Here is a 24,754-nt window from a genome sequence, read left to right as displayed (position 1 = left end):
TGCAGGTGTCTTTGGGCAAGTTGCTTGGCCAGAATTTTTTTTTAAAACTCTGAATTATTGCACATTTGGATCAATGCTTATACTTTTCTTTGACTTGGAAGCATAACAAAAACTGATGTTAAGGTATCAATGAAGTGTTTAGATAAACATAACTTTTTGGTATTTGTTTATCCTTTCTGTAGTTTTTTAAAAATCATTAAGTATGTTGGACTGTAATGTTAACTAATAACATTATATAAACTCACGTGTACAACTTTATAACAAAACCAGTGTGCTCTATTGTGTGCTCACCACCTGATGTCTCATCTCCTTGTATCACCATGGATTTGACCCCTTTACCCTCCTCATCCTCCGTATTTCCCTCTGGTCACCACCATTCTGTTGTCTGTGTCTGCGAGTTTGTTCTTTTCTGTTTGTTCATTTGTTGCTGTTTGTTTTATATTGCACATATGAGTGAAATCATGTGGTTTGTTTCTTCTCTGTTTGACTTATTTTATTCTGCATAATACTCTCAAGATCCATCCATGTTTTTGCAATATTTTATCTTTTTATGGCTGAGTAGTATTCCATTGTATATACATACTACGTGTTCTTTATTCAATCATCCATCAAAGGACACATAGGTTGTCCATGTCTTGGCTGCTATGAATATGGTGCAATGAACATAAGGGTGTATATATATCTTTATGTATAACTGTTTTTTAAAAGTTTTGGCTAGGTACTAAGAAGAGGATTGCTGGGTCATATGGTAGCTCTAGCCTTAAACTTTTGAGGAAGTTTGTTGAAATGCACTGTCTCACTTCATCCTGGCAGGCTAAGAGAGTAGTTTTCCCATTTTACCAGTGAAAAGACTTTAAAGTGCAGAGGTATCAAAAGGTTATGCTAAAATCACACATAGCAAGTGAGTGTGCCGGAAATCTAAATGGGGTCTTCAGAGAGTGGGTCTAGCGATACTTATAAAATACCAGACTGGTGATTTTTTTTTAAAAAGGCAGTTCTTAGTGTTCAGATGAAGAGAAAGTACATCTGAAGGTGCAGTTCTTTCAGCAAGGGCTAAGCTAATATTTTATTAATGCCATACCTACACTTACACACATTCTAATATTCTGAGAGTATTATTTTGAATAACCTTATTGCACATCATGCACACCACAATTAAAATGGCTCATTACCTAATCTTTGTAATTTATGCTCATAAAGAAAGAGATACACTGATCCCTGAATAATTATTCTGTTCTCTGAAACAAAATTAAATACTTTTTCCAAACCTCACCAATTAATCTTTCGTCAGCATTTGAGAAGGCATTGTTTCTATAAAACCTTATGCTTGGATTACAATATAACTTTCTGAGCACTGTACTGGAAATTAGATACATAAATCTCTTTGTTAGATACTAACTAAGGCTATGCCTTTAGTTTTTTTTAAATTTTTGAGCTCTATAAAGCTGCCAAATTTGATTCAGGATCAACCTGTTAGGAGTCTCCTCCCTCCCTCCCCCCGAAATGCTGTGACAGATGAATACCTTTTTTCCTCTGTTTTACTTTTTGGTCTAGTTGCTTCTCCACCATTTGCTAGAGATATGATCTCTGGTAAGTTACTTACATTCTTTTAGACATTGTTTCCTCATCTGTGAAATGGGGATAATAATATCATCTATCTCCAGTAAGGCTAAGTGCTGTGAGCTCGCTGCTGTGCTTAAAACAATGCCCCACCCATACAGAACGTGGGCTACCTGTGTAGTTTCTGTTACTGTTCTGCACCAAAATGATTCAAGAAAGAAGGCACAAGAAGAACTTAAAGCTTTAAGCCCTGTCATGAGGAGGGTCATCGGCCCGTGGCTTTTAGGCAGGACAGGCTCAGAGGACGCCTGAGTTTTGGCAATGAAGGAAGTAGGGGAGCATCAAACTGAGTATAAAGTAGCCTGTTCTGGTGGAAAGTTCCTTTTTTATGCATTCACTCATTTTTTTAACTCTTTTCTTTGTCTCTCTTTATTCCCTTTTTCTCCCCATCATAATCTACATTTGTTTTAGATATTATGTCAGCTAATTATCAAGTACTTTAAAGCCAATTAAACAGCCTAAACCTGACTAGGCCATGGCTCAGTGGATAGGGTGTTGACCTGGGACTCTGAGGACCCAGGTTCGAAAACCTGAGGTTGCCAGCTTAAGCACAGGCTCACCAGCTTGAGCACAGGATTGCCAGCTTGAACATGGGATCATAGACAAGACCCAATGGTCACTGGCTTCAAGCCCAAGGTCGCTGGCTTGAGCCCAAGGTTGCTGGCTTGAGTAAGGAGTCATTGGCTCACCTGGAGCCCCCCCTGCTCCCCATCAAGGCACATATGAGAAAGCAATCAATAAACAACTAAGGTGCCCCAGTGAAGAATTGATGTTTCTCATCTCTCTCCCCTCCTGTCTGTCTGTTCCTGTATATCCTTCTCTCTCTCTCTCTCTAAAAAAAAAAAAAAAAAAAAGAAGCTATTCAATAGGTTAAATGATTTAAAGGGAATTGTTTTTTGTTTTTTTTTTAATTCCTGGAGATAAAAGCACACACTTCCTGAAGCAACTGAATATTTACGTGATATTTTAAACAGTTTTGCAGTGCTCCATGGCTCTGGCAGGCTGTTGGTCTGTCAGTTCTCCACTTCTCCATACTTGTCCCCACCACTGGCTTCAGACTGGTATTCTCTCTGCCCTGTTCCCCAGGGCCATAGTCCTGAGGGCGTCACCAAATGGAGAACTTTGATAAAGAGGCCTGTTGGATGTGGCTAGCTACCTGTGGTTATGCACAATTTATTTTTTTTTTTTAACTAAATAAAAATCCCATGTGTTCCAGCATTTTAATTTCTCATCCTCATGTGCAACACAAATCTCAAAGAGTCATTTCTCTTTAAGGCCCTGCTAGAATTTCTCCAAAGAGTAATAGACAATAAAGAGAAAAATAAGATGACAGTCATGAATGTGGCAATGGTCATGGCCCCAAATCTCTTCATGTGTCACGGGCTGGGCTTGAAGTCCAGTGAACAGCGAGAATTCGTAATGGCTGCTGCTGGGACTGCAAATACCATGCATTCACTGATTAAGTATCAGAAACTTCTGTGGACGGTAAGTATATATTTTTAAGCTCTGTTAATGAGTGATGATATCTAGATTCCAAAGTTTTTTTAATTCATTATTATATTCTCTGTAAAAAGGTAACCGTATAGGTGATTTCACATGCAATTTAAAAGAAAATATTTATTAAGTCTCAATTTTTAAAATTCCAACATTATTTCAATTTGATCTCCTTTAAAATATTTTATTATTTTGCTAATGTAATTTTGGAGGACCCGTTGTTCCTGGATTATTGCTGGGTACTTGTCAGCTCATGGGTATTTGTGAGTTTTCCTTTTCATTTGACAGGAGAGGCGGCGAGCTGGCCATTAGAAGGTTACTGTAGGTTAGCTAGAGGCTAGGTTGTAGAAATGTGGCCACGAACAGGACCAACCACTGAGGCAGTGGCCCCTAATGCCAGCTACCTCAGGCTGTCTCTGCTCTTAGCATGTCAGGCAGAGATGACAGCCACTGTGTCCTTGAACCTCACCAAGCCTCTTTTTGAACCTTACACTGTAGGTGGTAAATTGCATCATGTGAATGCCCTGCACACATGCCGAATGAATAATACAATGCATTTGGTTTTACTGACTTAATGAAGAGTGCATATAAAATGGCCTAGTCCCATCAAATAGACAACCTTTCACTGCTTCGAATTGAAGAAATAAGTATAATTATTTTCACAGTTAAGATGGTGCTACTTCTTTGTCCTCCCGGAACTTAATTTTATTTCTCCATAGATTCCCAAATTTCTTGTCAACCAAGTGAGGAAGCAAAATACCGAAAATCTTAAAAAAGATAAAAAGACCATGAAGAAATTGCTGAAGAAAATGGCCTATGACCGAGAAAAATATGAAAAGCAAGACAAGAATACAAACGATGTAAGGAAAACTTCCAGATATGTATTTATACAGATTTCAGTATTGTTTTTTTTTAATATCACACTCACCACAAAGAATTTTACATGTTTTTGTTGTATGAGTTTCAACACACTTACTAGGTCCTGGTACAACTTGTAAGTTAAAGGCATCAATAGCAGTAAGTGTACTACAACCGATGGTGTTCAGTCTCCACACTGTCTCAGGTGTTGAGGATTCAGTGTGTGAACTGTTCACTGGTAACAAAGGAAGATAAGGCCAGAATGTCTCAGCACACGCCCGCCCACCCATGTACGACAGAGGACTTCCTGGAGACTCCGGTTGCCCAGTGAGCGTGTAATGTCTAGTGAGTAAAGAGACCCTTGTGCGAACCATAGATCTTTTTTTCCCCATGGTCTCATCTGTAAAATGGGGAAAAATAACTAACCCAGACAGACAAATAGACCAATGTTTGTGTGGTGCCTGGGATACTTCCTGGATTTCAGGAAATACTTAAAGGTTCCTAAGTGGATCATTAGAAGAATTTGGAGGGAGTTAGTTAGAATGGAGAAAATTAAAATATTTCAAAAAAGAAATATCTAAATATTAGTATTTATGAACTGCTGCAAGAATACATTAAAAATTGGGTTTATAATAGTGAATATACATGAGCACGTTTATGAAGTGAGTTACCATAGCTCTAACTTGAAAACCTTAATATGAAATCAAAAGGTTTCTATTGTTCTATTTATAGTGAATACAACCCCCTCCCCCCCATCGCCATTGAGGTTATTCAGTTGCATGCTGCCATCTTGTGGAATAATGGGGAAATACAACTATCAGCCTTTGGTATTTCTGCTTTGGCCTACTTAGGGATCCAGTAATTGGAAAAAGTAAAAATTCTCCTTTACTTATTGATGGCTCTCACTATTGTTATAAAATTTTTTCGTCTTTAAAAATTTTTGTTCAATTTTTTAGTATCTTTAAAAACAAAATTTAGTAAAGGAAAATGATAAATAATGTTCATAGTTTTTGAGAAATGTTTAGAAAGGATTTTTGCGATAACATTTTTGATTAACTTAGAATGTTTATTTCTTCTACAAGCACTGTAAATACGTGAATATCTTCTTGTTTTGTAGCTCTGTGTTTCCTATTAACTTAGGTGACTTTATAGCCTTATTTCTCTTATAAGGCAGCAAAATGTGATATTCTGCGGCCCAGTATATATATCTAAGGAAAAAATATTTGTGCTTCACCTTTTTTTATTTTTTCTTTTACAGGGACAGAGAGAGAGTCAGAGAGAGGGATAGATAGGGACAGACAGACAGGAATGGAGAGACATAAGAAGCATCAATCATCAGTTTTTCGCGACACCATAGTTGTTCATTGATTGCTTTCTCATATGTGCCGTGACCGCGGGCCTTCAGCAGACCCAGTAGCCCCTTGCTCGAGCCAGCGACCTTGGTTCCAAGCTGGCGAGCTTTTTTTTTTTTTTTTTTTTGCTCAAGCCAGATGAACCCGCACTCAAGCTGGCGACCTCGGGGTCTTGAACCTGGGTCCTCCGCATCCCAGTCCGACGCTCTATCCACTGTGCCACTGCCTGGTCAGGCGTGTGCTTTACCTTTTTAATAATACATTTTAAAATAAAAATAGTTACTTTTTGGGTAACATTTGGATAACTTTGTCATTTATAGCAAAACAGCATTTACTTGGATTTCTTTAGTTTTTACTGCGGGTTAATTAGGCCTCAGCTGGTCTGCTAATTCTCAGTACTAGTTAGAAGCTGTATTGTCATTTGAAGGATTGGAATTTAAACTTGCATTTAAACCTCAGTTTTATCATGTATAAGCTATGACTCAGTTTCTCTGAGGTTTGTTTTTCTCTTCTGAGAAATTGCCGCCTTGGTCCCAAGCCCACAACTCCTCGCGAGGTATTCAGAGGGAGGCGGGGCTGGTGCTAGCAGCGGGCCGGCGAGGGAGGGCTGAGCGCAGAGGGGCTAGCGGTCTGTGGTGGAGGCCTGGAAGGGAATACTGGGCTGCAGAACAGGAAGTGGGTGTCAGAGAGCCTTCACCTGGGAGTAGAGCTGAGGTGCGGAAAACACCAAAGGTTTTATTCAGGCAGCGAGTTGGAGAGAGAGATCTTGCTAGCGGAGGAAGCTTCCTGGCAGCGTGGCTGCCTGTCTGTGATCATGGCCCACAGTGGAGGTTCGTGTGGCCTGTCATTTTCAATGAAAAATTTTAATCAATTGCCAGAATTTGTTTTTCAAGTTATTATTATTTATTAGGGAGAATAAGTATACACAGAAAACAATTACAGCACAGCAAAGTACAAGATGATGTCAAACACTATGGCTATAATCAGAGTCTTCTGCATGAGCGTCTATCAGTGGCCAGAATTTTAAAACTAAAAGATTCAATATAGAAGTCTGGATTTCCATCTTGACTTGACAGTTTGGATGTAGGAGCATTCCTGTTTCCCTTCACTGTAAGGGGCCTGCTTTCTTGCAGGGTAACAAGAGCCTGGATCTGAGGAGCAATTGTTCCCTTTGGATAGAACACGTGTCATCTACTCTGCTATAAGCCACTGTCCACCCCCCCATCTGTCTTGTTGGTTTGTGTTTCTTGACTCTTTCCCTAAATCATTTGAATATGCAGCACAAAACTATAGGGCATGAAACTGCCTGGGGTTATTTTATTTAGTTGTTCAACTACTTTTTGACGTGGGCATCTTTATGTGCTAAGCCATGTTCAAGGCATTTGAACTGTGTTCTTGAACAAAATAGACAAAGATCACTGCTCTTGTGCAACTTAAATTCTATCAGTAAAAGTAAGTAGAATGCACACACAGTATCTTAATATGAGGTAAATGCTCTAAAGTAATAAAAATAGTAGAGCAGAAAAAGCCGAGTCTGAGGGTCTTCTTACAGTGTTAAGTTGGTTGGTCTAAACCTCACTCCTTTGAGTGGGGGTGTGGAGGGAACGGGGAGCTGAGCTGTGTGTACGGCCGGAGGACCGCACTCCAGGTAGAAGAAGTAGTCTGCACAAAAGCCCGAAGGCAGGAACTTATTGGGGTATTTAAGGACCAGCAAGGAAAGGTTGTGACTGGACTGGAGCCAGCCAGAGGGCCGATAGTGGGAAATGAGGTCACAGGGACAATGGAGCAGATTATGCAAGGCCTTGTTAGGAATTTGGATTTACCCTAGGCGAGATGGGGTCATTGCAGGATTTTGAACAAAGGCCTAAAAAAATCTGTATTTTGAAATGGTCTTTCTGGCTGGTGTGTAGCGAATGGATTCTAAGAGAGCAAGGACAGAATAGAGTGGCCACTTAAGAAGTCTGTGTCATGGAGAAGTGGTCGATTCTAGATATTTTTTGAAGTTAGAACCATTGGAATTTCTTGATGCTGAAATGATGGGAGTTGTAAGAGAAAGAAATTAAAAATGACTTCAAGGTTTTTGTCTTGAGGAATTGGAAGGAATTGACCCTTAGGGAAGATCACGATTTCAACTTGGGACCTGTTGAGTGTGAAGTGTCTAGTAGATGTCTAAGTAGATGTTTGCGTGTGTTTACAGGGGAAATGAGGTCAGACTGACTGCCCAGTGAGATGCACGGAGTGGCAGGGGCAGAAGAAAGGCAAGAATGAGGCTCAAGGGCTGGAGACAGGAGGCCAGGCTTCTGTTTTGTATTTGATAGAGCGTGACCCAGAGTTACATGATTCCACAGTGGACCCTTGAACAATGCGGGTTTGAACTGCACAGATCTGCTTATACATGGACTTTTGTTTTTCAGTAAACACAGTCAGCCCTTCATATCTGCAGGTTTCACACTTGTGGATTTAAACAACTACTGATTGAAAGTCGCATTTTTTATCTGTGGTTGGGGTTTGCGCATGCAGAAGGCTGACTGTATACAATGTTCTGTAATAGTTTATATAAAGGACCTGAACATCCTTGGATTTTGGTATCTGTGGAGTTCCTGGAACCTTAGAATAAATACTGTGAAGGCAGGTGAAGGGAGTGTTGGAGGAATGGAGGTTAGGTAAGAGATGTTGGTTGACTTCTTTATTGATGGGAGTATATAAATGTGTGGAATTCTTCAGGACAGTAGTTGGCATATATGTCAAAGGCCTGAAAAGCATTCTTACCGGACTCAGAGATGCCTTCAGAAGGAATAATAAGGTGAACGTGAAAATAGTTATGCTTAGATTAATTGCTATTGTCTTTATACTGCCCCAAATTAGAAATAATCTAAAAAGATAGAGGTGATTAAGTAAATATGTTATGGCACATCTGTGTAAATAAATACTATGAAAGTGTAAGTCTATATATTGACATCGAAAGATATTCATAACATGTCAAAAGGAATTATAAATCGGAAAATATTATATTGCTGTCTTTGTAAGAGTTGACAATTATCATTGTTTTGACTGCTTACAAGAGGTCAGGAATGATGGTTAACATTTTGTGAACATCATTTCACTTAATATTCATAGTAATTTAATTGGCCTGTATTACTGTCTCATTTTTTGCCGATTAGGAAAGTGAAGATCAACAACCTTAAGTAACTTAAGGTTATCTAGACAGGAAGTGCTGGAACATGAAACCAAATCTATATGACTTTAAGTCCAAATCTCCTTACTATTGTCCCCTATTGTCCCATAGATTACAGAAAAACTCTGAGGTTTGATGTATACCAAAATCCTAGGCTTATGGGTGGTTATACAATGAACATGTGTTATTGCCTTTGTAAAATGTTTAATTTAAAACATTTTAAAAACTCCTGGGCTAAGCCAAGGGCCAGCAATGGGAATGGAAAAAAGTGTTGAAAGTGAGCCAGCAGGACCCATGGGATGTGGAAACTGATGGGATAGGAGGGGTGTGAAAGAAGGAGTCACCAGTTTCACCTTGGTTGACTTTATCACTAAGATAAAGCATCATGCAAAATGAACAGACCTTTGACAAGTAGCCGTGCTGGGTCAACGTGCCTGTGTGGAAGTTCACTACACCGGCCTGAAGCTCAGGACTGGTCTGAGCCCGAGGTGTGCCTTTGGGATCAGCATTGAGATTGTAGCTGAAGCCACAGGCTGGTGTTTCCTGTTACACAAAGTGAATATGTGGTGTGAGATAATTAGAAGGCAAAGGCAGATCTCTGGGGACACCAATATTTTAAGTAACTGGCCCTGGAAGAGGAGCTGTTAAAAGAGGCCAACAAATGGTAGAAAGTAAAAAAAAATGGAGACCTGTGGTGTCTTAGAAGCTCAGGAGGAAGAGTAAAGTAAGGAAAAGAGCTTGGTCTGTAAGCAACTCTGGAGAGAAATTGAGGGAAGTGAACAGTGAATAGAGGTGCACTGGAGTTTGTATTTGAAAGGTCAATTGTGACTTTCTCTAAAGAATTGTCAGTGAGTGTTGACAGAAGAGGCCAGATTACTTGAGATTAAAGAATGTAAGATAAGAGATTGCATATAATGAAAATTCATCAAGGTGATATTTTTTAAAGCATTCTGTGTGCTATTAGTGCTAACTATGTATATATAATTAAGCATTTATATTATTAAGACTTGCTTGACTAGGTAAGTAAATAGTATAAACCATTTCTGGTAAAGTAAATAGTATAAACATTTTAAAGGTTTGTACTTTAAAGTTTAAAGGGATACCCTCAACCTACTTAATGAAACATATTTTTAATGACTATAGCATATTAATTGTTTAATACAAATGTGAATTTCTGGGTTTCTTAAATACAAATGAGACTCATCAGGAGGAAACAGTTGGTGAAAAATAACAAAAATATAGACCATTACAAAAAACCACATAATGATAGCCTTCAGTCTATAAGTGGGATTGATATCATACCCTTCCACACATAAAAACACCACCATCACACATCAGAAGCCATGTGCTTGAAGATAAAACCTTAGCTCAGGCATTAGTGAGACATCAGTGACAAGTTATCTATCTCACATCTCCAGACCTCAGTTTCTTCTATAAAGTGAGAGTGTAAGACTAAATTAATGGTGTTTAACCAAATATTTGGCTGGCAGCCTCTTGCATTATGGCATCCCTATATATTTATATATTATTATGAGGTTTTTCTAACACATACAGAGGTAGAATATTATTTGAATCCCCATTAACCCATCGCCAATAATCAAACTCATCTTTCTGGTCTTGTTATGTCTTGTCTGCCATTCTTTTTATTTTTAGTATTTTAAAGGAAATCAGAGACACGATTGCCTTAGATTACATCTTTGGCTGGTAAAAAAAAATCTAAGGCGGCTTTGGTGAGCATCTGGTTATGAAATACTGAACCCTACAGGCTCCAAGTCCATTGTGGACTTAGATTTGTTATGATTTTTTTTTTCTGTCAGTCAAGCTCACCTCTCAAAGGAAAGGGAAGCTGTACATTTATGAGCGGGTACAGAGCAAGTCTGTGAGATTCTCTGAAATAAGCCAGACTGCACAGCACATCTGCCCTCATTGATAGAGAGACAGAGGTTCTTTCTCCCATGGCTACCTCGGTGGTAACACAGGGTGATCTAGTGTCATACTCCTCATTTACAGTTGATGAACTCAAGTTTTCAAGAGCTTACCTGGCTTGCCAAAGTTCAAAAATACTTTTGTACCACATGAAGGTTTAGGGCTTCAGACATGGAAAAGAAATCTGTTGTCCTCCCCCCCCCCTTTCTGGTCTTCTCCAGGAGAACCTTGGAGATGGTAGCTCCAGTTGCTGGTGACGAAGTTGTGTGTCTTCAGTCACATCTCTCTTTGGAAGTCCATCTCTGGTTTCATTAAACATCTCCAACCCAAAGCATTGCTGAAGGTCTTGTTTCAAGCATCCGCTTTAAGTCTAGAAACCATGTCTGGATCTACTTGGGGATCCATGTGGAAAATCAAATTACAGTATCAAACACAAAATTGTATTTTTTTTAGATAGTCTTTGATTTTTTTTATAGTGCATAAAAGTGCCATATCAAAAGAGAAAAATATTAGGACTTATTTTATTGTAGATTAAATGCATATTAACTCTGGGAATCATTTCAGACCCTTCTTTAGAAGTCTCTGAAACTGTGAGTTGGGTAAAAGTCTCAGCATTTGGATAACCAAGTCCCAATTATAATCAGAACAGAGATCAAGGTGGTAGAGAATGCCTCTATATTTTTCACTTCTAACCAGACTAAGGTGATTGAGCGTGTCATTTTAGTTTAAGATACCTTGCTAAAATGTCCTTGTTTAATTTTCAAAAATATGTATTATGAGGTGTGATTTTTTTGAGAATGCTGCATATCTGATTTGCTCTTTCAAAGATAAAAGATTTCTCTGTAGCATTAAAAATGTTAGCTTTACATTTAAATTAGCTTTTAATAAAAAAAAGAAATTAATGTCTGTTGTAAAGGTCTGACATCACATTTCTAATCTCTAGAGTGCAAAATATCAGTCATGTAGTGTTTATCTACACATTTTTAAAAATACCAAAATCATAGTTTAACCAAATAATAAGACATAAAATCATATTTTTAAAAATATTTAGTTCAAAATGTAAAACATGTAAGGGCCCTACGAGATTATTTTCTCTATTATAACAGTCTTTGCATGCATAAGGAATTCAATAGCATTTTGTAAGAGATCTAGTCCTTTGTGACTCAGTTTTAATTGTGTGTTCATCAAATACTGTTCTTCCCCAGGCTTGCTGTACATCACATAACTTCATCTCACAAACACACCAAAACAAACAAACAAAAAACAACAAAACAAAGCAAAGCAAAAATGTGAATTAGGAAGGTTACAAAGAGAATGCTGTTCACAGACTCAGTTATTATTATGGATCAAGTTAAGAACAGACTGTTTGGCATAATGATCAGGGGTGTTGTGTCTATTCAAAGCTTGGCAGCTCAACGTAATTAGTATACTAATAGCTTTAGTATTTGATACAGCATGATTCTGGAGCTTAATAGTAATTGTCAGACAGTATTTAAATAAAAGCTTTGGCACCATTTTTGTTTATCATCTTTGTAAGTGCCATTTGGTCACTCTTGTCAAGATAGCCAGGAAAAACTTTCCAGAAACAACTTTTAATCTCTTCAGTTTTAACTGTTACATCTACCAGTTAAACTTGTTTCTTCTCCAACAGTAAAGGTCATGGTAGAGTCAAATTGAGTCGCTCTCAATCTTTATATTGCTGTGAGAATTTAGATGGGATGCATTGCCATAGAAATGAACACTTGAGCATCGTTCCTATCCCTACCCTGACACACAGTGCCCTGCTAGAACACAGGTTCTGCAGTTGTCAGGGAATGTGTGTCCGTTAGCCCGAGAAGGAGCTGTGCACCATTGCTGGCCCAATGAAAAGATTGTCAAGGGCATTGTTATTCCATTTGTGTGTGAAACGAGTTCACATTGTACAGCTAGTTGTTTGGGAAGGGTTAAAGTTCTTCCAGAACTGGTGTAGCTTCACCTCCGGCTCACTGAAGGGAAAAGTGTGGGAAATGTTTAATTTCACAGCAGTAAGTAACCTGTGCAGATGCCACGGCCTGTCTGCTGGCCAAAGCCATAATGCGGCAATTACCTGACACTTCACATATACATGAGGATTTCTGAGGGCCCTCAGAAGCTAGTAGCTGGGCCTCTTTCCTCTAAAACTAATTCTCGGAGAGGCTCTGGATTCCTCTCTCAGCTGCGGTGCATTCTGGTGCAGCCTCTGACAGCACACTTACAGACCTGAGGGCTGCATCTTATAAGGAAGCATGGCAGCACTCTCCAAAGCATGATCACTGAACTCACAGTGAAAGCGCAGGCTGTGGTTACATTGTTAGAGGCCTTCGGCTGTTTGTGAACTGTCATGGAGAAAAAGGGGCTGTATCCTTAAGCAGATGCATGCTGATGTTGGTGGCTCCCTGCAGGAGTAAATGACTGCATTATCCCAGGAGCCTCTGTAATCTCTTTTTTCCCCACTCTCTTTTCCTTCTTGTCTTTTCACAGTAATAGAGGGAATACCATGTGGTCAGTAGAGGCAATCAAACTGGTGTCTTTTAGACAGTGTTACTAAAACTTCTTTTTTTTTTTTTTTGCTATTAAAAATAAATAGTGCTATACTTAATTTTAGACTAGAGAAATTTTGCTTTTATTAGCATACCAATTTTAATGAGAAATAGTTTTGAATGACTTTATTGAATCAATAAGCATTGATAGATGGCTACAGATGTGACTCAGATATGTGGCATGTGTCTAGAAAACTGGTGTCATATACTAGGGTCAGAGATTCAGTGGAAATTCCAGCAGAAGGAGGCATCATTTTTTGGCCTTGTGGATCATGGAGGGTTCTGTGGAGTTCGAGGTATTTGAACTTGGCCTTGTAAATCAACAGTGGGATATTTCAGAAGTGAAGCAGAGAATACATCAAGGTAGGAAAGTATAGCCCTTTTCATTCTAACAGTGGAAGGTGCCCAGGAATAGTGGGAACAAAGGCAGGGAGCAGGGCAAGGTTGCCAAGTCCCTGGACTCTCTGTGACAATATATCATTTTTCTGGATCATTTCGCTCTTATAACTCATTTATTATGGACCTTCCATATATAAAAACATTACCTTCCATATATAAAAACGTAAGGTGTTAACCTTACCTCACTTTAAATGTCAGCGTGGATTTGCCTGTCTTTTTGATGTTCTAGGATTTGAAGAAGACGTAATTATCAGAATAATTTTTGTCACTGTTACTTTCACCAAGAAAACCTATATGTGAGACTCTTGGGCGCTATGATTTAAGCAGAATTGCCTAACTTTTGAACCAGCATAGAGAAAGTGGCTATCTGCGATGCCCAGCCTACTATATTCCAGGTTCTCTGTGCCATTGTAATAATAAGACTAACAGTATCCAAAATGCAAATACGTGTTTCCCTAACTGAGCGGACAAGGTAGCTGGCGTTTTATGAATACCGACTCTGTGTCAGCTGTTGCTCTTACAGTTTTCACTTCGATGTTCGAGTCATCAGGGCCAGCTTATTGTCCTCCCCATCACCTGAGGAAACGCAGATTTGAGGGCAGGCCAGCGGCAGCAGGGCCACAGCAGGGTAGACGTTAGAGAGGAGACCCAGGGAGATGTGCAGGTAGCGAAATCCCTGGGTTATAACACACAGCATTGATGGATTAACTGCTGTGAAAGAAAAAGGTAACCACATTCCCATGTGAAATGCCCCCTTTATTGTAAGAAGAGGCTTATTTTCCAAAATGTTACAAATGAAAATAATATCTGGCACAGAATTAAAGAAGAAAGGTAAGTTAGGCTTGTATTCTAGAAGCAAGGTGGAGGTCAGAGACTAGACTAGGCATCAGGCTGTACGATACGCCGCAGGAATTGGGAGCCAACAAACCAAGCTCGGGGCCCAGGCTGGGCGGGAGAGACGAGGCAGGGGTGAGGGAGCTGGGCAAGGGTTAAGATGGGACAGCTTTTAGGGATCGGGTTGAGCCCAACACCCCCAGGAAGAGAAGTTAGACAGGACACAAAGAATGCAGTCCCTAGCCCAGCGGAATAGTGAGTGGGCGGCCCCGAACGCTCTGTGTTCGTCCAGTCGGTTGGAGGGGGTGTGCCCTAGCCCCTCACTGAGCGGCCGGATGAGGGTGACAGGGTCTCTGAGTTCGTCCAGTCGGTTGGAGGGGATGTGCCCTAGCCCCTCACTGAGTGGCCGGGTGAGGGTGACAGGGTCTCTGAGTTCGTCCAGTCGGTTGGAGGGGATGTGCCCTAGCCCCTCACTGAGTGGCCGGGTGAGGGTGACAGGGTCTCTGAGTTTGGCACCATGCCTTGTACTGTCTCTGCAGGTGTACCGTGTTTGCAGCCCTTCACGACGCTCTCCCACCATCTCCTGGCCCCTTGTGCAGTCTTAGGCGCTAGAGCTCCTTCTCTTAGTCCCACACTGCATCTCCAGTGATCCTGAGAAGCAGTTTTAAAAATCTTTTGGAGACACCTACATTCTTATGCAGTCTTATTTTAAAGCTGTATTATTCTTGTTGCACTGCAAAATCACATTAATTCCACCTGTTTTCTATCCATGTTTTATGTTAAAAAATAAAAGCATTTCAAAACCATGTACATTAGAAAAAGATATTGTGAGCCCCAATATAACATTGCACCAAAAAGGACTTGTCTCTTAGTTATCTACTAGATAAGTAGACCTGACACAACACCTGGATGCTGGATGCTTAGTGGATACTTCATAAATTTAAATTGTATCAAACAGGGTATTTGCAATGTATAAAGCATTGTCTTTAAACATTGGTTTATGCTGTTTGTTCTAGGGTCTAAGATATATGGTTATAAATAATAAATTAGTATTTACTTCAGCAGAATGATTAGGAATTAATCACACCATATTAATATTTCAAATGCCATAGCTGATATTTTGATATCACATTCCTCAAAATATTGCCTTGATATCCCTCCAAATACATAAAATGTTCTTAACATCTGTGGGCAAAGGATTTAGAGTGGCCATCATCAATTCAGAGTATGTGTTCACAGTGTGAGCTTTGTCAAATTTTGTGAACATGCTGGAGGATTTTAAAAATGCATACATTGAGCTAGCACACAAAATAACTTTTCTGATTCAATTTCATAAATTGCTACATAAAGAAGCACCCTCTGGTAGATAATACTCAGAAATCAGCACTTAATATGGCAGTAATGGTTATTGCTGTCATTCTTTACATCTTTAAAAATAATTAAGCATTACTGCACAGGCATTACAAAGTTCCCCTATCACCATTAAGAGGATATTTGAGGTTTCATGTAATTTAGCAAATTACATTATACAGTAGTTAAGGTTTTTATGTAGTGAAGTAAAAGGCGTAGTAGTTAAGCACACTTACCATATAACGCATTGTGCAGAGTTACGTGTCCCAGCTGCTGCCAGCTTTGTTCCAGTGTCATTATTGCTTTGCAGGCTGACGTTCCTCAGGGAGTGATTCGAGTGCAAGCTCCCCATCTTTCGAAAGTTTCCATGGCAATACAGCTAACTGAAGAACTAAAAGCCAGTGATGTACTTGCCAGGTTTCTCAGCCAAGAAAGGTAGAAGCCTGTTTTGTTTTAATTATTTTATGGTATAACTCACTTGCTCACTCTCTCCTTCCCTCCCCTCCTTTATCTTTCTTTCTTTTTTTCTTCTTTTCTTTTTCTTTTTTTAATTTAAATTATGGATGGAGTGAAGTGCATCAGATTTTTGTCTTTCCAGCAGAAAGGAAGAGCAGACTTAGCAATTAGACTCTGGGAATGAGTTAAGTTCATTTGATGTAGTTTGTGTTCAAGTTGAGCCTATTTGGAATGGGATGTCTGAGCGTCCCTTCACTGAGCCTGCGGTGGGCTTGGCACCCGAGACGAGACCGCTCAGCAGGCTTTCTGGAATGTGTTGAGTGGAGGTTAATTACTGTGTGTTAGGATAATCACTAATTAAGATACAGTGGGATTCAAACAAAGGTTACAGATTTCTTTCCATAAAATGTAATGAATAAAAAAATGCTTACATTTAGAAACAGAAGGCATGAAGAATTAAGGGAGGACAGCCAGTCCCTGGAGCTGTGAGGCCTCCAGGACAGAACACGCCTCTTCAAATAGGACGCCGACCTTCCCCTCCGTTCCCGGGGGCGCCCTTTGAACACCCGTGCCATCCCTCTGATATCGGAGCCTACACTTTCCCAGATAGTCGCCCTATCTTTTCCTGAATTTTCAAGGTTCAAGCAAGTGTATTGGGTTTTCAGTTTCTAGCTTTTGAACTCTTACTTTTAGCTGAAGTGTTTTTGTTTTGTTTTTGTTTTTTTGTATTTTTCTGAAGCTGGAAACGGGGAGAGACAGCCAGACAGACTCCCGCATGCGCCCGACCGGGATCCACCCGGCACGCCCACTAGGGGCGATGCTCTGCCCACCAGGGGGTGATGCTCTGCCCCTCCGGGGCGTCGCTCTGCCGCGACCAGAGCCACTCCAGCACCTGGGGCAGAGTCCAAGGAGCCATCCCCAGTGCCCGGGCCATCCTTGCTCCAGTGGAGCCTTGGCTGCGGGAGGGGAAGAGAGAGATAGAGAGGAAGGTGGGGGGGGGGGGGGAGTGGAGAAGCAGAGGGGCGCTTCTCCTGTGTGCCATGGCCGGGAATCGAACCCAGGTCCCCCGCATGCCAGGCCGACGCTCTACCGCTGAGCCAACCAGCCAGGGCCTGAAGTTATATTTTTAATGCTGCTCCCCCCGGCCTCCATTACCACTTATTGAAAATGAACTAATTAAGACTTTAAAAAGCCAGGGAAATCAGGGGCATTGCCATCTCGCTTATGAATACTCTGTTTTAGCCTTTATAGAATTTTATCTCCTCGTTTTAATATTCGGGGTCTTCAGTGCTGTTTTCTTCAAAACATCTCCAATTTTAATCCAGTACCACCAGTCCTTAAACATGTCTCTGCTCTGTTTAAGGCCTCTGCTAGATGTTGGAAGGGGCATAAAAATGTATTTGAAAGTGTCTCCCCTCAGGATTTATAAATTGGGAGAAGAACTGTGCAGTGAACAGATGGTGATGAAATAAAAGAGAGGCTTATTGGTAATATCTGGGCTTTCAGTAAGCCAGCATAAACTTCCTTTCACGGCACTCTGAAGTAAGTACTCATATTACTTCTGTTTTACTGATAAGAACACAGAGACTTCCCAAGGTCACACGTTTCATAGGTGGTGGAGCTGAATTTCAAATCTGTGGTTTCTGTCTTCAAAGACAACCCTTAACCACTCTCCACCCTGGCTAGTGGGTCTAGAGACCATCACGGATCTGGGGGTCATTGGTGCAGAGTCTGGGAGTAGATGGAATTTTTGAGGATTAAGTTCAGGGGCAATTGGAATTTCTCAGGATTAAGTCCTGGGAGCAGTTGGAATTTTTCAGATGTCTTTGCTCCCTAAAGGGTCTCTGATCTAAAATGAAGTCAATCTGCTTCCTCTCTGCTCCCTGCCACGGCTTGGTTGATATTAGCTGTTGCCATTTTTCCCACCAGAGTGTGGGAAGAATTCTTCCCAGCCCAGAGTGTGTATCTGAAGATGTGGCCGGACTTCAGCTACAAGCTGTTCTTCCAGGCTAGACCTGGTTAATTTACGCAATGTTTACTTTCAGGGCCCAAGTGCTCAATTTAGTTGGGACTTTGGTTCCTCTTCTTGCAGATAATACAAGGTGTGACAATGAAGTTATACAATATATTCAACTCTGACTTTAACATTTAGGTACTGAAGGACAGTAGTAGGCCTGTTATAGAAAGCACCAGCTTTGTGACAATTACCCTCTGCATTTTTGAATTTTCTGCTTTTATTAAATAAGCATTTGCTACCTCCTGGAGCAGAGTCTCTTCTTCTATTTCCTCCCCTCTCCCCATCCTGCTCACCTAGAGGGAAGTCTGGTAAACACCTCTGTCTACTTGCCTCCTTCTTTCCCCAAGTCTTCAGCCCCTTTCCTTTATGCTCAAAGATGCTGGAGGCAGATGATCTTGATCCAAATGCCAGCTTTCTCTATATCATCTTAGGCTGGTTTTTACAATCTCTTCAGTTTCTCTTTTGTAAAAGTTGACCATAAGAGGACTGACAGTATAGTCTTGTGATAATTAAGTGGGAAAATGACCATGAGGCACACAGCACTGTCTGGCCATCCAACAATTGAAATTCTCAGTAAACATTTATATGTATTTTTTCTTTTTCTTTTTTGGGTTTTTTTATTTTTTTATTTTTCTGAAGTTGGAAACAGGCAGTCAGACAGACTCCCGCATGAGCCCGACCGGGATCCACCCGGCATGCCCACCAGGGGGCGATGCTCTGCCCATCCGGGGCATCGCTCTGTCGCGACCAGAGCCAGTCTAGCGCCTGGGGCAGAGGCCAAGGAGCCATCCCCAGCGCCTGGGCCATCTTTGCTCCAGTGGAGCCTCAGCTGCAGGAAGGGAAGAGAGAGACAGAGAGGAAGGAGGGGGGCGGGGTGGAGAAGCAGATCGGCACTTCTCCTGTGTGCCCTGGCCAGGAATCGAACCCAGACTCCATGCCAGGCCGACGCTCTACCACTGAGCCAACTAGCCAGGGCCTATATGTATTTTTTCTTCCACCATTTTCCTTTCCTTCTCTAATTCACATTCGATTAGTGTGGGGGCAGTTGGAAACTCTACTTTCCTCTGTCCTTATCCACCCCTACTCTTTCTACTGAAGCCAAGAACACATGAATGGCATAAACTAAAAAGTTACACATTCACTCACCAGTCTTTGATAAAGGCTGTTACCTTTTCTTTAGTTATGGACTTGTTGATTAGACTCATGCAAAAGCTTATATATACCAGGAAATCTAATGCAGGCTTCTGTAAAGTGGAACAAGAGCATAGAGAACAGAGAAGCAATCTGAGAGCAACACTGGATGAGATTTTTAAAATCTAGTCTCCTAAAACATTCAGTCTGATTTTCATAGGTATGATGACTGTTTTTGTACTCATAGATTGGTAGGTGATGGACTATATTATAAGTAAAAATATAATTATTAATTAGTTAATTTAAAATAAATATATACCAGCTTGAAAAGAAAGTCTTTTAGATAGACTACAAGTCAGCAGGTCGGTCTTCAGCGTGAGGACGTATAGAGCCCTGCCTGAGTGGAGGAGAGTAGATAGAGTTGGATAAACAGGTAAGTCATTAAATGGTTGGTTAAGAAAACTTCTACCATACCACAATTTTTTAAGCAAGAGAGAGACAGAGAGAGAAAGTGAGAGAAAGAAAGAAAGACAGCCTGACCTGTGGTGGCACAGTAGATAAAGCGTCGACCTGGAAATGCTGAGGTCACCGGTTCAAAACCCTGGGTTTGCCTGGTCAAGGCACATATGGGAGTTGATGCTTTCTGCTCCTCCCCCCTTCTCTCTCTCTGTCTCTCCCTCTCCTCTCTAAAATGAATTTAAAAAAAAAGAAAATAAAGGTTTCTATTAAAAAAAAAAGAAAGAGACAGAGACAAGAAGGGAGAAAGATGAGAAGCATCAACTAGTAGTTGCAGTACTTTATTGTTTATTAATTGCTTTTCATATATGCCTTGACTGGGGGTTGACTGGGGGGTCTAGATGAGCAGCGACCCCTTGCTCAAGCCAGTGACCTTGGATTCAAGCCAGCCATCTTGGGCTTCAAGCCAGTGACCTTTGGGCTCAAACCAGTGACCATGGGGTCATGTTGATGATCTCACACTCAAGCCAATGACCATAAGGTCAGATTGATGATCCCATGCTAACCTGGCAACCCCATGCTCAAGCCGGTGACTTTGGAGTTGTGAAACTGGGAACTCAGCATCCCAGGTCGATGCTCTATCTACTGTGTCACTACCTGGTCAAGCTACCACACTGCATTTTTCCTAACATTTTGGATAAAAAGTCAGACTTAGTTTTCTCTTCTCAGTTTCAGGGAATGTATCTTCAGGGCCTTATATCAATGGTTCACAAACTTTTCTATGCATCAGAACCCACTATAGAGCATTTAAAACAATTCTTCATCTGGCATCAGGTATTTCTTCATATTAAATCAGAATTTTCAGAGCACTGAAACTGAATTTTTAGCAGGTTTCTCAGGTAATTAGTATACAAGGAGTTTTGAAAACCACTGAATTCTACCAGTTTTTATTGTTTGAAACTATTGTCTGGAAGAGTTTATTCTTTGAGGAGTATACACCTATAAATAAATGAGTCCTACTGTAAATTCTTCATAATGAGTATTTGCTTTTCCGTTGAGTGTATATACCTCCCACATTTGAATGGCCAACAGAGGAAGTGTTATGAACCATGTTCAAGTGTCTACATTCATTTTGCATACTATTAGAGTTGTCAGCATAGCAAACACATGATAAATGTTTATTGAATAAACACATTGGGAAAACTAAGGTACAAATGTTTATTTTCATAGTTTTATAAGGACCTTTTTGGCCCCTATGCAAAGTAGATGCTCATATTAGTAATTTTATTGGCAACTAAAATGTTACGTTACTTTCTTTCCAATTTTATAAATTTAGATATTAATTTATTATTTGCCTTCAGCTGTAGATTCCATTTGTTTAATTTACAGGTGTGACATTTTTATTACCTATTAGGCACATTTAACAGATGGGAAAATACAAATGTGTAGATAATTACAGTGTGTCTAAGTTACGAATTTTCCATACAAGCTAGAATTCCCCAAGCACATTAAAATGATTTACTTGCAAGCTGTCTGCTGATATAACTAATCAGTTTGTTTTATCCCTAATAGTGGGATTGCCCAGACGCTCAAGAAAGGGGAAGTTTTTTTGTATGAAATTGGAGGAAATATTGGTAAGCACGTTTTTTTTCTTTGTATTTCATATGCTGATTTGACATTGCCAGTGCTTATTATTTATATCTTTGGGGGAGGGAAGGGAAATTACTAGATGTAAAATGTAACACACTGTAGATAATTGATGAATAGTGTGGGTTTGTTTAGTGGTCTGGCCTTTCTCTTCAAACTCAGTTTGAGCTCCTTCAGTACAGATTCCATCTATGTTGACCCTCAGCAAAGGCAAGTTTCCTAGAATAGATATAATTCCTAGAATGGTTAATGCAATTTTTCAACACCTTTTTTATATGCCTATGTCATATCTTAATAAAGGAAGTAGTTGAGTTTATTTAAGACCAAGATAACACTTTTAATATGGTACAGTACTAGATATTTTTAGCAAAAGCAGAAGTTATTTTTGCCATTGTTGGTTCCCTATAAATAGTACACACACACACATGCACAAACATATTGGTAATTTAGGAAATAAAAATGGGATAAATGGATTAATTTTGAACATGTCTTATATTTTATTTGCCTATTTGTTGTACTCGTGTCTTTTTAAAAATTTAAAACAAACTTTCCTTCTTTTTTTTTTTGGCTCTTATATAGTAAAGGTGAAATTGTTAACAGATAAAGTGGTATTTATTTCAAAATAGTCATTGAAAATGTTTTCAGATAAATTTTGTAGAAATTATTTGGGGCTTAAAAGTGTTATTTAATATTAAAAGTTAAATGTAAGAACATTAAGGTTCATTTTTAAAGCTTAAATAAACCAAAACTTCATTAAATACCTGGAATTTTTAACTTTATGAGTAAAGATTATTTAAATATTAGTATATTAGATTTCGTGTTTTATTCTTCGATTTTTGGAATTAAGTGTGATTTCTTTCTTAGGTAGATTTCAAAACTGTTCCCATTCTTATTTATTTATTTATTTATTTAGTATTTTTCTGAAGTTGGAAATGGGGAGGCAATCAGACTCAAGCATGTGCCCCACCCGGATCCACCTGGCACGCCCACCAGGGGGTGATGCTCTGCCCATCTGGGGTGTTGCTCTGTCACAACCAGAGCCATTCTAGCACCTGAGGCAGAGGCCATGGAGCCTACCTCAGCACCCGGGCCAACTTTGCTCCAATGGAGCCTTGGCTGTGGGAGGGGAAGAGAGAGAGACAGAGAGAAAGGAGAGGGGGTGGGGTGGAGAAGCAGATGGGCACTTCTCCTGTGTGCCCTGGCCGGGAATCGAACCTGGGACTCCTGCACGCCAAGCTGACACTCTACCACTGAGCCAACTGGCCAGAGCCACTGTTGCCATTCTTAATAAAGGTAAAGACGTGTTTAAGGAACCATTTAAAAGCCTATCACACAAAGTATTTTCAACTTCCTAAATTAATTTGAAACATGTACGTTTGTAGAAAGACTATAAAATCGACTTCTCTAATATTTTTGGCCAAGTTTTATAATATTATGGGAGATAACAAAGGATGAAAAATATTTATAGTCTAAGATTTAGGCTTAGGTTTAAAATTGCAATTGCCCAGTCACCCCACTATGTTAAGCAAATTCAACATATCTTTAATAGGGGAACGCTGCCTTGATGACAACACTTACATGAAGGACTTATATGAGCTCAACCCGAATGCTGAGTGGGTTATTAAGTTCAAGCCATCATAGAAGACATGCTGCAGACGACCAGAAGGACCTCCTTAGTCATACTTGCTGGGTCACGAGTGTAAAAAAACCCAGCAGGACTCTTCCATTATTCCATGTACCCAACCAGTGAATAGTGACACTCTCAAGCCTTAAAAAGTTATAGATTTGTGCTGCTGCCAGAATTATGTGAATTATTGTTATTAATATTGTTAGAAAATAACTATCTCTGGAGTGAGAGGAGAGAGACTGTATTAGCTTGTAGGCTGTTTTCATGTACTTTGTGAAATGTGCCCAGATGTGACATAGTTTTTTTTAAAATATGAAATATACCCTTCCCCCCCTCACTGTTGTCCCCCTAAAATCATATATACAGTAATTAATATATGCTTTCTTACCATTCTTTCCTGCTCACACCTGCCTTCTCCTGATTGGGTTTGCTTTTTAACCAAAAAGACAACAAACACCAGGTATGGCAAGTGAAGAAGACAGTACATCTTAAAACAGCCTGAATTTAACAGTATTCCTGTGACTAGCGAACGTTGAATATTCATCCCTTTGAATCATTTGTTCAAACAATAATATTCTACTTCTCCCTGCTGTATTGCATGAAGTGATTTGCATTTTTTTCAGTTCATCTGACATGTGCACAGAGCTGTATCCACTATCAAGAAAATAGAACTGTCAGGAACTGCCAATTATTACTGAACCTTGAAAGACTTGTATACTAAGAATAAATAAAATATATCTATGTGGAATAACTGGATTATGGATAATAAGAGAGTGGAAGCCAAATTACTTCACGTATGCCGATCTTTTCTAAATGAAATTTAAAAAGTCGCAGCTAGCTTTACCTACTGTCATACTAGTGGTATAAATATGCATGAGAGTCTGATCCAGTGTGGTTGAGAATGTATTCTACTTAGAGAGGGAGTTTAGAAAAAACCAACTCATAAATAAGTCTGCAGGAAGAGTTGTTCTGAGTATGCCACAATCATATGAACAAGCTTTTGTTTGTGTACTTATTTTATATAATCAGAGTAAATTTATTAAAATGCTGTGGAAAGTACCATTCCCAGGGATTTTAATACACAAACCATATTGTGACAAGAGATGAGCCTCTGTTCTGTAAATAAGAGGAATAAAGCGAGAGAAAAACGTTCAATATTTTATGAGTTTAGAGAGTGTAGTAAATAAAAGGTGATGTCCACGAATGCTGCACAGACTATGTTTATGAGGCTTTTAGAAGTACTTTAGGAAAAATTACACATTTTCGGAAGCTCATGGTGTTACTCTAATTAGGGGGGAAAATGCTGTTAATGAGAATGGTCATAAATTTTTAACGTATAATTACATGAGCAGCCTGTGGATATGATCGTTTAACTCTTTGGTGATTTGTGCCATTGCTTTTTTATTTAAAATTTTTTATAATTAAATGCATTTTTCTACATTATCTTCTCTTGGAATTATTACTTTTAGTCCTATGTGTTCGTGAGTATTCTAATAGGCTATTTTTGTTTTTGTTAAAAGCCACTTCTACACTTTGATTGCTCCTGTTGTTCCTGTGTAATTTTTAAAGTGGGAAGACATGTGGGAGATAGAAACTTGTGTCTTCTTTAGTTTTTTCTTAGCAAATTTCTGTTCTTTAGGATTTTTCAAAACACACTATATTGGGTTTCTGATTTTGGCAATTAACATTAATTTCTCAGTTAGCAAACTCCTTTAATGATACAATTTAATAAAAACAATTAGCAATATAAAGATAAAAATCAAGTATTTAAAATAGTTTAGGTATACATACAACTTTTAAAAAGTGGCCTAACCAGTGATGATGCAGTGGATAAAGTATTGACCTGGAACACTG

General features: G+C 39.6%; 1 protein-coding gene across 2 annotated transcripts in view; it reads left to right on the top strand.

Moving 5' to 3' along the window:
* Window positions 1–24,343, top strand: part of ARHGAP18 (Rho GTPase activating protein 18) — a 129,381-nt gene extending 105,038 nt beyond the window's left edge. The window contains exons 11-15 of one of the 2 annotated variants that reach the window (XM_066248038.1): window positions 2,896–3,105; window positions 3,834–3,974; window positions 15,877–16,001; window positions 21,199–21,260; window positions 22,823–24,343. In XM_066248038.1, the coding sequence (XP_066104135.1) occupies window positions 2,896–3,105; window positions 3,834–3,974; window positions 15,877–16,001; window positions 21,199–21,260; window positions 22,823–22,914 (630 nt within the window). In that variant the 3' untranslated portion in view covers window positions 22,915–24,343. The remainder of the gene's footprint in view (window positions 1–2,895; window positions 3,106–3,833; window positions 3,975–15,876; window positions 16,002–21,198; window positions 21,261–22,822) is intronic. The other variant, XM_066248040.1, reaches the window with a different exon arrangement.
* Window positions 24,344–24,754: the final 411 nt, after the last annotated feature.

Source organism: Saccopteryx bilineata, chromosome 12 (assembly GCF_036850765.1).
Source record: "Saccopteryx bilineata isolate mSacBil1 chromosome 12, mSacBil1_pri_phased_curated, whole genome shotgun sequence".
Lineage (NCBI taxonomy): Eukaryota > Metazoa > Chordata > Mammalia > Chiroptera > Emballonuridae > Saccopteryx > Saccopteryx bilineata.
This window is presented reverse-complemented; position numbering and strand designations above follow the sequence as displayed.